Here is a 15,623-nt window from a genome sequence, read left to right on the forward strand (position 1 = left end):
CTAACGTTTTATCGCGGGATTTACTTCGCGATCTTGCATGCAACGCCGCGTTACTAATCTCTGCCGCATCACGAAATACGGAGATGGCGGTTGGAATTGGGGCAACGCGCAAGAGAGGTGCGAATGTTTAAAGTTGAAAAGCCTTCGTTGAAAAAAAGAATAAATGAAGATGGGTATAGGTCAAATGCACGAGATGCGTGCTAAGAATGAACATTTCGAGAGAAACTCGCGAAAATCATTAGATATATATATATATACATATACAGGGTGTCCCGAAAGTTTTTGCCAATCGCTTTTTTGTGTAGATAGAGCGGACTAAACTGAGTCGAAATGTCCTTTACTATTTTGCAATTTTCGTAATAGTTAACAAGATATTAATTATTAAAAATTGCTAAATATTGATCTTAAATAATTTTTTATTCAAATACTATCAATTTTATAGAAAAGTTGCAAGAGACAAAAATCATTTATTTTCTTCTCATAGAACTTTAAGAATTTTTTCAAAATTTTTTATCAACTTTTTAGTACTGCATTTTCTTATTTTTCCCAACATGAAAAAATATAATAAATTAAAAAATTCTAAAAAAATTCTGAAAAAATTCTCAGAACTTTATGAGAAGAAAATAAATGATTTTTGTCTCTTGCAACTTTTCTATAAAATTGATAGTATTTGAATAAAAAATTATTTAAGATCAATATTTAGCAATTTTTAATAATTAATATCTTGTTAACTATTACGAAAATTGCAAAATAGTAAAGGACATTTCGACTCAGTTTAGTCCGCTCTATCTACACAAAAAAGCGATTGGCAAAAACTTTCGGGACACCCTGTATATGTATATATATATATATCTAATGATTTTCGCGAGTTTCTCTCGAAATGTTCATTCTTAGCACGCATCTCGTGCATTTGACCTATACCCATCTTCATTTATTCTTTTTTTCAACGAAGGCTTTTCAACTTTAAACATTCGCACCTCTCTTGCGCGTTGCCCCAATTCCAACCGCCATCTCCGTATTTCGTGATGCGGCAGAGATTAGTAACGCGGCGTTGCATGCAAGATCGCGAAGTAAATCCCGCGATAAAACGTTAGCCTTCGTCGTCGACCCTGAGCGAAATTTAATGCCTTCATTCAATCCCTGACCCGTTTTCCTTTTCGTCATCGCTAAAAAGTCATTTAGCAACTATCAAATCTCGATGACCCTCCTCGCGATTTTTATTTTCCCCACAATCTTCTTTTTTCCCATCCTTTGAATCGTTATCCCATTTTCGAAACCATAACCCTGGCCAGAATCCAACAGGACGAAATCTTGCCCTAGGCGATATCGGTGTCCGACAATTTGTCTCCACCTCTATCGGCTGTGTCACACATGTTTTATCGTGTGCAGTTCCGCAAAACTCAATTGGCCGATACGCGCAAATCGAAGCAGACCTTAAGTTCCCAAATCCTTTGAATCTTCCTCCATACTTTAATGTTATTGCAGAAAAGATCGAGAAAAAGTTGAGAACAATATGTGCAATATCCATGGAGTTTGATCAAAACGTTGTAATTTAAAAAAACATAATTTTGCGAGAAAATATTGGAGATTCTATTGCAGCTTCACGTTTCTGTGAAAATTCTATATGCGCTCTTTCATTTAACCTTTCATAATAACTTATTCCACCGGTATTAATACCTTTTTCGATTTTCATATCACAAAACATTACATAAGTAAGTTAGTCGCAAGAGTATAAATAATTCCTTTGTTTTGGTAATTGTAATTATGTAATTATGTAAAATACTTCGGTACAACTTTGTAAGTAACGGCAAGATCTCGCAGATTGTCGTAAAGAAACGCTTTAGTAAACGCGCGACTTATTTCTATAACGTAGCAGAAAATACAATTCAATCTTGCTGAAAATACAATTTAATCTCGCGATAGAATTAGAATCGTAGTTAAAATCAAACAGCAAAGTAGATAATGAAAAGAGAAAAAGAAAAATACAAATAAAGAAGACAAAGCCGTGATAGTTTAACTAAATGACCTCGTTATATCTGTTATTCGTGAGAACATCCGCTTTAAATGGGAACAGTTAATTGTCGATTGGCTGTCCTAAAAAGGATTTTGAGAAATGGGAATTCAGAAATGCGTTTGATTTCTCGTCCGTAACAGACATCAATGTAAATACATTGATTTTGGTGGCAAGATTACGTCATAGATAGAAGCTCAAGCTAGTAAAATAGATAGTGATTCTTATTCAATTAATCTATTTTTTTTAAATAAACAAGTAAATAATATCTTTGTCAAAGATGAAAGGATAAAAATGTTAACTAACTAAAATAGATAACAATCATATTAGTATAAATAATAGCAAGAGACGTGAATCAGTTCGGTTGCATAATTTTAACATAATCAAGACAACTTCAAGAAAGAATACATACTTCCGGCTCACGTATTAATATTATGTAAAGAAGAATCTGAAGAATAGGACGCTATGCACCACCTGAATATACAAAATATTCAGAAAACGTGTTCTGCTTTCTCTGGCAATTTTCTGACTGAATGCATAATCGATAATGTCTTAGTTAAAGCTTGATAAAAGACTTAACTGCAGAATTAACTGCATGTTACATTGAAACTGTATTAATATTTAACGTTAAAACTTTATTGATTTTGGCAAATTAGGCGTCTCATTTAGATTCGGCCTTGACGAAAAATTAATTGAAAGTCCGATTATCCAAGTGTATCATCTGGAAATTAAAATATTTCCTGCTAATCTCAGTCAAAACTGGAAGGCGAAGAACAGCGAAAATAAAAAATGTAAAGGAAATTGTGCGGCACACTGTGTATGTATATGGATGTAAACGTAATCCGATTTTCTCGTGATGGACGTACGTCAAAGTTAGGTATATACACGCATGTGTGTATATTGCATAACAAACGGAGCGTTAACACGAAACGCTTGCCAATTAGCATTGATAAGGGTTTACATATAATACCAAATGATTATATGGCATTAAGAGCGAGAAGGATGGAATGATCGTTAGCCGATCTAAATCTTGTTTACTAGAAAACATACCGATGCTGCTTATTCCATTGACAATACTTTCAAATTAATTGAAACTCAGAAGCACAAGAAAATGATAATTTGCGAGACTACTTTTAAATGTCAAGCCGTGTTTAAGTAGAGCTTAAAAGTTATGGATACTCCAGTCCCTTGCAGTCCAATATTTTCTATGAGGCTAAAAACTAATATCTATCGTAAGTGCAATCGTACAAAAAGTCGCAAAAACTAATAGGATTATTTCTCATTACGTTGGAAGAAGGATTAAATCCTTAAGTACTGTACTGCAGAATCTCTGTCTCTTTCTCTTTTTCTCCGTCTCTCCCTCTCTTTCTCTCTACGCATACGACGTCTCAATTATTACATCGAATATCAAAGGCCGCGCACGTGGGAAAAGAGTAATCTCATTTATTTTAACGGCCCGATTATTAATGATAGATACATCGCGTGGTGTTGTACAATACTTTTGGTGTTGTACAATACCGCCTAGATTTCATGAAAATTTCACGAGCGGTACACCAGTGCTCTTAAGGGTTGAAATTCAACGGCGTGACGCCGTGCACCCCCGTACCGTGCCGTATTAATAACGACGCACGCGTCGATAGTTGAATTTCCCCGAAACGCATTAGGAACAGGTGTTCGATTAATGATGGTTCCGCGCTCGTTAGCTTCCGCAAAACACGCGCGGGAGAGCGAAGCGTGGCGCGACGCGGCGCGGCGCGAAGCGGGTCGATCGATCGAGCCGCGGCATCATCGACTATCGACGCACATCGGCGGGTGCTTGCGAAATTTTGAAGTCAAAAATCTCGCGAGCGATAGGGGATGCTGCCCGCCTGCTTGCCTATCTGCTTGCCTGCCTGCCTGCTTGCCTGCCTGCCTGCCTGCCCGTCTACCCGTCTGGCCTGCCTGCCTGCCTGCCTGCCTGCCTGCGTCCTAGATACTCTCTCTCCACTGGCTGCTATCGATCTTTCCCGGAGCACAGCGAGAGAGCGCGCGAGAGAGAAGACGTCTCCTCTCGGTATCCCTGCCGCACGTGCGCACACACGTATACATACATATATATATATATATATATATATATATATAAAGATACACAGACTCACACACATGCAACTTTGTCCACATCAGTTGGAAGATAAGTGTCCGTAAGCTCTGCGCACACGCGCATAACGAGACTACCTTACTCACGAAGATGAGATAAGCGTCTGTGAGCTTCGCTGCGTATATAGATGTACTGATATACCTACTTGAGTAGTACTCACGAGCATGAGGACGATAAGCGTTAGTTGGACTCACGTGCATTAAGAAGAGATACTCGAGTATACAGACGTATGCATACGCGTCGGAACGCGCGTCCGAAGACGCGGAGATAGTAATAGCCCAAGACGATCGCGGACGGTAGCGTACGAGACACGCGCGGAGTGGAGCGGAGCGGAGCGGAGCGGAGAAGCCGTGGGAGGCTCGGACGCGTAACCACCAGCCGAGCTCTACTACTCCGCGCCACTCTCCTCGAACACCCGCGTCCGCCTGACCCAAGGGGGAGACTTCAGTAAGCTCGGAGCTTTCAACCGGTCCGCAGCTGTCTGCTATCGACGTCGTTGTCGACCGTCGCGTCGCGGCGCGTCCCGGTGCGACACGTATTCGCGATACACCACATAGCGCTGGTGGTGATCGTGGTGCAGCGATCATCCTAGATCCATTCGGACTATCATTCGGGAAATCCTTCGAAATCTCCGAAACTGTAAAACGGAAACAAGAGGTGTCCCGAGCAAGTGGAAGAAGCTGCGAAGGGTGCCAGCGAGCCGATCTGAAATTATGATATCGACAGAACAAAGTGATCCCTCGAGAAACGGTGCTTTGAGAACGAGTAATAATCTGTCCGATGATTCGAAGATTGTTCAAAGACTAGTTTATTACTAAACGGTTGCTGATCAACATCGCAACGACGGCACTGACTCTATTGCGAGACGATCCTGTCCCGGCGAGGAAAGGATGAGGATGAGAAAGAGGAGCACGCGAGGACCTACCGGTCGATGCGGTTTCGAGGGTTTCGAGTTCGCGGTCGCGTGTCAACGAGCTGCGCGTTGATCCTGCCCGGCGCGAGATCAGAGCGGGCCTCGGTAAATAACTTACGGGGCAGGCAATAACTGAGGAGGAAGGGAACGACTTTTCTATTTGAGACCGACGACGCGACGTGGAGACGACGATCGAAGCCGCGTGCGGAGGAGGTGATGATCTCGCTTCCGGAAGCGGCTGAAGATCCTCCCATTTAGAGCTCACGTCGATCGCGCGTGATCCTGCCGCTAAATCGTCACATCGCACGCTCCTATATTGCTACGAGAAAGAAATAAAAGGTTAATTACAAGTACAGGAAATAAGTCGGTAAAGATGATTAAAAAGAACCACGGTTGAGTTCAACTTTGGGAGAGGCGAAGACTTTCCGTGCTTGATCCGACAATCTTGCAACGGAAGAGGCACGCCACAAGTGATGCGGTCTCGTAGATGATACAGAGACTGGGAGACACGCTGTGACGGATATATCGAACGGCGACGAACTTGAACGTGAAAAAAAAAAAAAAGAAAAAAAAAAGAAAAAAAGTACGCGAGTTACATCGAGATGCGTCTGCGTGATCGCGCGACAATGGTCGCGCTTTTTGAGCAATCGGTTCCGTCCAGTCGATCGCAATTGAACACTTTCGGAAGTACATCGTGTGCCGACATATGCCGGGACGAGAACGGAACGCAGTAGACCGAACGTATCCTTGACACGCTTGAATTAAAGAAAGGATATTGACGCGACGCAAATGAAGGAGGGCATGTTTACCGAGAGGGAATCGCGGGTGGAATAAAAATAAAATGCGACTTTTGTATATATACGTATTCGTACGTTTCCATAACGCTCGCGTCGAAGAAAAATGATGACAAAACGTCGAGGAACGTTGTGATTTGTTGAAATGATGTGCGTTCGACGTGGTGACTGTCGACGAAGGACTCGATTGTATGCGAAGGCGAGCGTTCACGTGCGGAAAGAAATCGCGAATGACATTTTGCAGGAGTGATGGCTATTTCGGGCCGGACACGCGGGTGTGCTGCATTTATAAGACATTCCTCGCGAATGGTTTACTGCAGGTGAGCAATGCAGATGGCTATGTTTGTGCTGGCATATCTATTCAGGTTTTGTAAGCAAATAAACGACCAAACTTAAGGAAAACTTCTTTAATCGCGAATCCTTAAACAAATAAGTGTAGATTCCTTGAACAAATAATTGACATATTCCTTTCTAATTAGACAATCAATACGCAAATTCTATGACTATTCAATCTAAATAATACGAATATATTTATACTTTTTCGAAAATTGAATTAAATATCGTTAAATTGCTACCTCTTTTGCTTGAAATTCGAGTATTATAATTAAAATAAACATAAAAATTAAAAATAAATATTATGATAAAGTATATTACAACACGCAAGAATTAAGAAAATGGACTTGTAGTCTTGTCTTGATAGCAAATATTTTTATTTGCGAGAACATCATTATACTCCAATAGTTTCCAAGATATTAGTTATTAAAGTTATTAAATTGTCTCGAATCAAACTTTGTAACGCAAATAAACGATATATATATAATACAATATATTTTACATTAAATTTTATTTAATTTTATAAATGTAATTTTATAACCGTACAGATGAAGAAAATATATTCTGATTTTTCAAATTAAAAGGTGTGATAAGCTTATAAAATAGATAGTGTTCAAATATCTTAAACATAATAATAATGTATTTACTAAAAGATGTAATGCGATAGTATCTCGTAATAGAAATAATTGCGATGCTCTATGATACACTTCAGAATAGAAAATTCACAAAAATGCTGAATTCGCATCCACTCATACCGTCATGATATTCCAATTATCCGTAGTCTCGATTCCAATTTAGCGGATAAAATGTCAGAGTTGTATGAGCTAGAGACGCGGCGCGGGGAGGATAATCATCGACAGGAAACGTATTAACAAGGGACTTAATGCGAAGTGGTTATTCTCATTGAGAATTGCAGACGACGGCGGCTGGACAGTTTTCTTCATGAATATTGAATTGCGTAATTTCATAATTCAGTGATTAGACATGAATTTCCCCAGTGGATCGTTGCCTTCGATCCTTCGCAGGGGACGAAGGAGAACAAAAAAGGACGAAAACGTGCAAGAGGAACGACTAACTGAGGAGAAAAGAAAGACACCTCACCATATAAGAGTTACACAATTCATAAAATATAAAATTCATTCGTCTTCGATCCTTAACATTCATAGATAACATCTCATACATTTAAATAAAAATTATAAAATGTTAAAGCATATTTAAGTCGCACGAGATCTTGTTAGATTATTCCAAAAGTAATAACTTCATGAATTACGTTATGAATTATATTAATTGAAGTGGTAAAATAGAAAATTGAATATTTTACATATTGCATATACATATTTATATTTAAAAAATTAGTTCAAGTTATCGAAGGCATTCGTTTAAATAAAGTGGTTCCGTTGCTACAACAATAATAATTTCGTATTTTAATCGACGCATTCAGAGTAATGAGAATTGTTTGTTTAATTCACATTTAAATTAATTTAACTAATGTTTCTTTAATAAATTGTTTCTGTAAACTGACAAATTATAAAAAGAAAGCAAAAAATGATGACTCAATATTACCAATAGTATAGAATAGAGCATAAGAACAAAATAAAAAAAAATTATTAGAGAGAGCAGAGTTTTCGTATTACGAAGAAACTTCAAATCTTTTCAGATTCGTATTTCCGAGACTTGCGAAGATGTACGGGAAACGAAGGAGCGACGAGATGTGAAGCTTCCTCTTATTCGCATGATTTTCGTCGCATAAGTGAAACGTTCCTATTGCGCTCGATGCACGTTACATTAAGCTCAAGGTGATATGGAAGCAGAAGACGAAGTGGATGATGAGTTGTCGGAGGCCGTCGACACGGAAGTAATTAAACAATTTGCATTAATGCTTTTGTCGTTATAACAGAATGGCTGCAATTTAAACAAATTAAAGACACTTTGTGACTAGAGAACCTGGATATTAAAGACTTTAAAATTGTCAAAAAATTACATATAAAAAAAATAAGAACATACAAATTCTTGAATATTGCTTTTAACACTTTAGAACAAAATAATTATCTAAAATTTTTATCTAATATTGTTACTTATTCATAATTCTCTTTTATAAAAAATAAAAAATAAAAAATTATATTATATTATATAAATTCTTACTCTGTAAAGATTCTGACATACTTTTCAGAAATACAAAATGTTTTGTAAAAGTTTAGTACGTAAAAATATTATAATAGTAACATGTCCAAATAATTAAAAAAAATAATGTTTACCAATTGACAAAAACGTATGTATTTTAAAAACTGTTCTTTCATAAAAGTGTATTATTAAAATCCAGGTCCCAGTCAATTAAAAGTCAATCATTATTCAGTTTAGTTTATTTAGTTTAGAATTTCAATTTACTAGAATTTCAGTTTACTATACTTCTCTTTTCAATCTCACAAAATAACATCATAGAATCACAGAATAGCGAGATAAAAGATAAATTGTGACGAACAAACAGATAGCTTCGATTTCCGATACCTTTGGTAGGCGAATCATAACAACAACCTCGAAAACTTCGAGACGATGAAGATCTCTACAAAGCCGGTGTCCGAGAGGACACCGGAGAAGGACGACTGTCCTTTAGTGCGCTCGTCCAATCTCGAGCAATCGGACATTGTCGGCTCCACTGACGACAGTTCCAAAAAGTTGAAAACGTCCGTGCGATCAGAATCAAAAGTACCCCTAAGTACAAGCACAAAGACTGATGTAAAGGAGATTGAGATCGCCAGGCTGTATAGAAGCAAGAGAATCAGCTGCCAAGACACTATACACGAGTACGACGAGGAAGACAACCTCACTATGGATAGAGTTGGAAGGTAACCGACTCATATCAATTTTGTGTTACTCAATGACAGCATATTGTCGAACTAATTATTTTTAAATCTTTTTTTGAACAATTTTAACGAAACGTTAGCGTTGCATACGACAACATGTTACATTTTACACAAATTATTTTTATTTTATTTTTTCATAACGTTTTTTCATAACGTTTAGACAGTTAGATATCATTATTATTGTTGTTAACCATTATAGAAAATAATAAAAAATTTATAAAAACTGTAACAAATTTGTGTGTGCACAATCGTTAAATTTTTATAACAAAGGTACCTGGAGACGCATCCTGCTGTGGTCGAAACGTGGCTGCGGGAAAAAGCGAGTCTCCAGCTTCGACAGAGATTGCAGAACACGTGTATGCTGCAAACGATAACGCCGAGCGCGCCCAGCGTGCAGCAGGAAGAGAACCTTCTCAACCGGAGCAAACGTAACAGCGTCACATCCGATCTCTTTCAGACTTGGCTGGCCTCGAGTTCACCCGCAAAGCGCAGCAGAAGTCCCAACAGGTAAAAAAAACAATAGATTCACAACAAAATAACTTTATCTCATATCTTCGTGTTGTATAATCAAATCGCTCCAAAGTCACCTTAAGATAAATAACATGACAAATAAAACATGATAAACTATATATATATATATATATAAATAATACGTAAATATCATATATAACTCGTTTTATATTTTGATAAAATAATAAATATTTCAAAAATCTTTTCAAACCTAATTGAAACTCGCTTCATACTTAGGTAGCGCAAGTATTAAACCTTTCAGACCTTACAGCACGCTAATGGGTCGTCGCGAGGAGCTCGGTAGACTGGACGAGAGCGATCTGTTTATGGAGCTGATAAGAGACGTGGCAAACGAATTGGACATCAATGTCCTCTGCCACAAGATCCTGGTAAACGTCGGCCTACTCACTTACGCCGATCGCGGCAGCCTGTTCCTGGCAAAAGGACCTTTGGAGGATCGGTACCTGGTGGCGAAACTATTTGACGTCACTCAGGAAACCGAGCTCGAGGAAGCCATTCAACGGGCTAAGAACGAGGAACTCAAAATACCGTTCGGAGTCGGCATCGCCGGTTACGTAGCGCAAACTAAGGAGATTATCAACATCAAAGACGCTTACAAGGTTTCACTTCACGTTTTTTTTTTTTTTTCTTAGAACGTTTCGATACATTTCTTTGAATTTTCTGTTTAACCTCGTGGCGTCGTGATTATTACAACGCTCGTAGCTCGATAAAGAAAAAAAATGTAATTAACCTTCTGAGTAATTGTATAAGAGCTAATTATAATCGATGACCAGTTTTGTATCTTTGTCGACAAGACTAAAATAGATATTTCACGCTCATCAGGATCCGAGATTCAACAGCACCATTGACATGCGAACCGGATACAAAACGACGTTGATTCTGTCGATGCCAATTTGTAATTACGAGGGCGATGTCATCGGGGTTGCTCAGATCATCAATAAGACGAATGGCAGCAACGAATTTACAGACAGGGACGTCGAAGTGTTTCAAAGGTGGGAAAATTGTAAAACATATAGTATGTTCCAAAAATTGGTAGCTTCGCATAACTATGTATAATAATCAGGTACTGGACAACGTTTAGATAAACGTTGGAACATAGTTACATTAACTGATTACATAATGGCGCAAGGCCAGTTACAAGACACTATGTAATTGCCATGTACGCGCAATTATAATCGGCATCGCGGGCGATCGATACGTTTATTAATACGATCGCACGTCTAATTTTACGACGGCATCGATTATCGCAGATACCTCACATTCTGTGGCATCGGCATACAGAACGCGCAATTGTTCGAGTTGTCCGTGCAGGAATACCGGCGCAATCAGATACTCCTCAATCTGGCGCGGAACATATTCGAGGAACAGAACAATCTCGAGTGTCTCGTCACAAAGATCATGACCGAGGCGAAGGAGTTGCTCAAGTGCGAGAGATGCGCCGTTTACCTGCTGGATTTGGACTGCGGCGAAGCAGTAAGTACTTTCTCTCCACGAACTCAATTTTTCATATACGATATATTACTTACGATAATATTCCATCGGATTGTATAATAAAGTCGCAGAAAATGTGGAGCAATTTTTGAAGCTAGTCACAAAACGAATTAGTGTTTAATTTTTAATGTCCCAGTTAAATGCCCTACGTGGCAATTAAAAACACAGTAAAAAGTGCTAAGATCTATTTTAGGGACATCTCGAGAAAATCGTCGAGCGGCCCGGGAAGTCGGTGCAAGAGAGCAGAAAGCCGTTATCGAGAAGAGAGGTGAGTGGCACCGGCACGTGTTACTCGAATTTGTAAGTCTGATGATCTTTTTCTCTTTCCTGGCGGCTCAGAGCAATAACATCGACATGGAGGACATTATTCAACAGCACGTGAGTAATCTCAACTTTATAAACTCAAATATATACCTACATAAATAAACAAGAAGACGAAATTTTTCAGCCCTTCCGACGAAGCAAACGTATATTCCTTCGTCGCTTAATTTCCGTGACGTTAATCAACACATTAAATCCTTTTAATAGTTTAACATTTTATTTTCTTAGGCTCCGTCCAGACTATCGAGCCGCGAGTCTGCGTCCACATTCAAAGACTCTACATCTACAATGGCTGCGTTCGGAAACGTCACTCGGATGTCTTGGATTCATCATCTTGTCCTTGTTAATGTTAAACCATTATCGAAATGAATATAGATTCACATTGAATCTTTGAATATGGGCGCAGGCTCGGCTCGCGGCTCGATGTTCGGCTATAATCTGGATGCACCCTAAGAGAGAAATACCACAGATCTTTTTTATTCTTCAATGTTTACATAATCTATTGCTTTCAGGCATCGGCCGAAGGTAGTAAATTTACCATGGTATTCGAGATGGAGAATGAAACACTAGAAGCTCGGGTGTATCGACCAAGTAACAACAATCTATCGAGTTCTCTGGGACAGATCGCAAGATACGTCGCCGCGACGGGTCAAATTCTCAACATTGGCGACGTCGCCACGTGGTTGAAGAAAGACGTAATGGAAAGTGGAAAGGAACCCATCAGAAGTATTCTGTGTATGCCGATCGTCAATGGACAAAGAATTGTCATCGGAGTTGCTCAATTGATCAACAAGGTTTGAATTGATAAAATTTCATTTTTCATTTTTAAGTACAATAATAATCCGTGATAATCCACAATAATCTTGAATAATCTATTAATCTGTTATTGATAGTTTGTATTTGCATTTAGATATATGTATTTTGCATTTAATTCTTAATATTATAATCCGTTAATGATAATCTGCATGTGCTGCATTAAATATCACACAATTTTTATGTTATTGACTTTTTAAACTATACGTTGCTTGAGAACAGATCGCTGGGTGTCAAGCAATGATATTGTATCATGATAAAATTCATCGATAAAAAAAAATAGATATTATTTCTGACACTATAATAAGAGATATTCTTCCCTTATTAATCACTAGATAAAATTATTTTATTAATAGCGATTAGTACTTATTAATTCTTCATTATTCGTGTGAGGAGAGTCCAAGATATACCTATACCCCAGCCTTAATGAATTCGCTAAATAAATTCGCTAAATATATAAATGCTATTTAGACTAACAATTTGCTAAACACATTATTGCATTTAACAAATTGTTTAAAAAAATTTTGCATTTATCTAAAGAATGTATAGAATATTATATATTTTTATTTAATTATAAATCATCGAAGAGAACAACGAAAATTGAAGTATAATATTGGAATATCAGAATCACCCCACGCGAGTAATTACGTTAAAAAAAACTACGCGAGTAATGTAGGATTAATAATGAACAAAATTCTTTGCAGGACAACGGCACATCTTTTACCGACTCGGACGTGTCAATATTCGAGGCATTTGCTATTTTCTGCGGTCTCGGTATTCATAATACGCAGATGTACGAATCCGCGTGCAAGCTGATGGCGAAGCAGAAGGTGGCCCTCGAGTGTCTGAGTTATCACGCGACCGCCAACAACGAAGACGCTCTACGCCTCGTCTCCGATCCTATACCGTCCGCGGAAACGTACAACCTCTACAGTTTCACATTCATCGACTTTGATCTCACCGACGAAGACACATGCCGTGCTACCATCAGAATGTTCAAGCAATGTGATCTTATACAGAAATTCCACATACCGTACGACGTTCTGTGTAGGTGGATCCTGAGTGTGAAGAAGAATTATAGGTAGATATTCTTGTTTCATTATTGATTTCGTTCCACGCTTCTATTTCTTCACGAAACTTCTAAACACGCAATCTTAAACAAAATTACAATTGGAAATTATTCTTGACAGGCCAGTAAAGTACCATAATTGGCGGCACGCGCTGAATGTCGCGCAAACAATGTTTGCGATGTTGAAGACCGGCAAAATGGAACAATTTATGACCGATCTGGAAATTCTTGGACTCCTAGTGGCTTGTCTCTGTCACGATCTGGATCATCGTGGCACCAACAATGCGTTTCAGATGAAAACCGAATCTCCACTGGCAATCCTTTACTCAACTAGCACAATGGAGCATCATCACTTCGATCAGTGCGTCATGATCCTGAATTCTGATAGCAACAACATTTTCCAGAGTTTATCGATGGAGGATTACAGACGCGTGATGAAGGTCGTGGAGAGTGCTATTCTATCAACCGACCTAGCGATGTATTTTAAAAAGAGGAATCGTTTCATGGAAGTGATCGACGAGGGCGAGTTTGATTGGCAGAGCGAGGAGAAGAAAGAATGTAATTCCTTGATAATAATCTTTATTCAACAGTTTTTCAAACATCACAAATAATTAACTAATTTTGTTTGTTTGTTTTTTACAGTGCTATGTGGCATGATGATGACAGCATGTGACGTGAGCGCGATAGCAAAGCCCTGGGATGTGCAGCATCGCGTGGCAAAGTTGGTAGCTGACGAGTTCTTCGACCAAGGCGATCTAGAGCGCCTTCAGCTCAATCAGCAGCCGGTGGCGATGATGGATCGCGAGAGGAGGGATGAATTACCGCAAATGCAGGTCGGCTTCATTGATGTGATCTGCCTGCCACTCTACAAGGTCTTATCGGAAACGTTTCCATGGATACTGCCGCTCTACGAAGGCACCATGGAGAATCGAAAGCACTGGCAGGATTTGGCGGAAAAAGTCGAGATGGGACTGACATGGATCGATCGCGACACGATCGAGGAACCAGTGGAAGAATTTGTTTCTTACGAGCCTAAGGACATTGAGTTCACGGTCACGACTTTAAACTGCGCTCATGCTGACAAGAAGGAACAAATGCCGGACAGATCGTCGCTCGGCAGGTTCGCCTCATTGAGAAAAGGTGGACGTACGTTGAGCAAAGGAGTCCGGCATCGCATCAGCAGATCTCTTTACGCGAGAAGCAACTCGGAGGATGCCGGTAAGTCGAAAGCGTTACTCCCGGAAAGGAAAAATCGGAACAAACTATGCCTGCTCATTTGACGGCTAACTTCAACGACGCTCGAAAGCATCCCTGAATGATGGGCCAACGGATAACGATATTTGAAATGAATATTTAAATACACATCGCAACTTCCAGAGAGGTCGCGAAAGATAAAACCTTTAATGTTGATACTGCCTGGAAGCTGAAGTTTGACAGATGTGTAGACGCGTGCTGTCATTGAAAGAGAGCTTTAGGGCCAATGAACCAAGAAGTCGCTCTTAGAGGAATAATATTGTCTGCTTCCATAACTAAGTCAGACTATTCTCGAAGAGTAGAATGATGTCGAATAAATTATTTGAATAAAGCTCTTTTGAGGCTGCTTTTAGTTGCAGCGAAATACATACAGGAAATGAATCCTTTGAAAGAACTCTTAAAAGAAGAAATATTGGTATTTGTATAAATAATCACTTCTTCTTCTTTCTCTTATGTTAGGCCTCTGGCCTATGTTACACCTCTCATATGCTTGTGATGCGTACGCTGATTATTCAATTGCTACAAGCATATGGGATCTACAGTTTGAATGCCAGTTCCGAATGGCGGATTTTTCGAGAGGTTTCTGTGGGCAAAATACTGTCAGGAGTTGCCGGCCTTTTCCAAGATGAGACACGAGCGTAAATATTTTGGTTCCTACCAGGATCGAACTCGGGACCTTTGGCATGATAGACCAGTGAGTTGTTTACCATGCCACGCTCGCGCTAATTAAATCACTATATATGATCATTTAATTAAGAATATCTAATCAGATATAAGATCGATCAAAAGAAATAAAAGATAAGAAGACAAAAATTTGCAATGAGAAGAAATAACAATAAATTTAGTAATTTGTAAAAAGTAAATATTCTTGCGAAAAAAAAACAAGTTTAATTAGATCTGAGAAAACTGACAATATAGACAAAAAAATTATATTCAAGTCAAAGAATAACTTTCAAGAAAATGTAAAATAGATTGAAATGTGATAATTGATCACGTTTCAACAAAAAACTGGTTTAATTTTTTGAATCGAGAAATCGATGATAGAGATAGAGTATCATGTTCATCAAGTGATACTCTATTATCGTTTATTTTACA

The 15,623-nt window shown here is 38.7% G+C and overlaps 1 protein-coding gene across 2 annotated transcripts; it reads left to right on the forward strand.

The window, feature by feature from the left end:
• The first annotated feature begins 6,119 nt into the window (after positions 1-6,119).
• LOC108756872 (cGMP-specific 3',5'-cyclic phosphodiesterase) lies at positions 6,120-15,331 on the forward strand. Of its 2 annotated transcripts, none has more exons than XM_018501014.1 (13): positions 6,120-6,175; positions 7,846-8,043; positions 8,703-9,031; positions 9,320-9,556; positions 9,822-10,179; positions 10,403-10,572; positions 10,831-11,053; positions 11,265-11,339; positions 11,411-11,449; positions 11,905-12,186; positions 12,910-13,286; positions 13,396-13,832; positions 13,917-15,331. In XM_018501014.1, the coding sequence occupies exons 2-13, from the start codon at positions 7,990-7,992 to the stop codon at positions 14,552-14,554; spliced, it is 3,219 nt and encodes a 1,072-aa protein (XP_018356516.1). In that variant the 5' UTR covers positions 6,120-6,175; positions 7,846-7,989; the 3' UTR covers positions 14,555-15,331. The 2 variants fall into 2 exon arrangements, with proteins under 2 accessions (XP_018356516.1, XP_018356524.1); XM_018501022.1 differs by having other exon boundaries at positions 9,831-10,179.
• Positions 15,332-15,623: the final 292 nt, after the last annotated feature.

Source organism: Trachymyrmex septentrionalis, unplaced genomic scaffold (genome assembly GCF_001594115.1).
Source record: "Trachymyrmex septentrionalis isolate Tsep2-gDNA-1 unplaced genomic scaffold, Tsep1.0 scaffold101, whole genome shotgun sequence".
NCBI lineage: Eukaryota > Metazoa > Arthropoda > Insecta > Hymenoptera > Formicidae > Trachymyrmex > Trachymyrmex septentrionalis.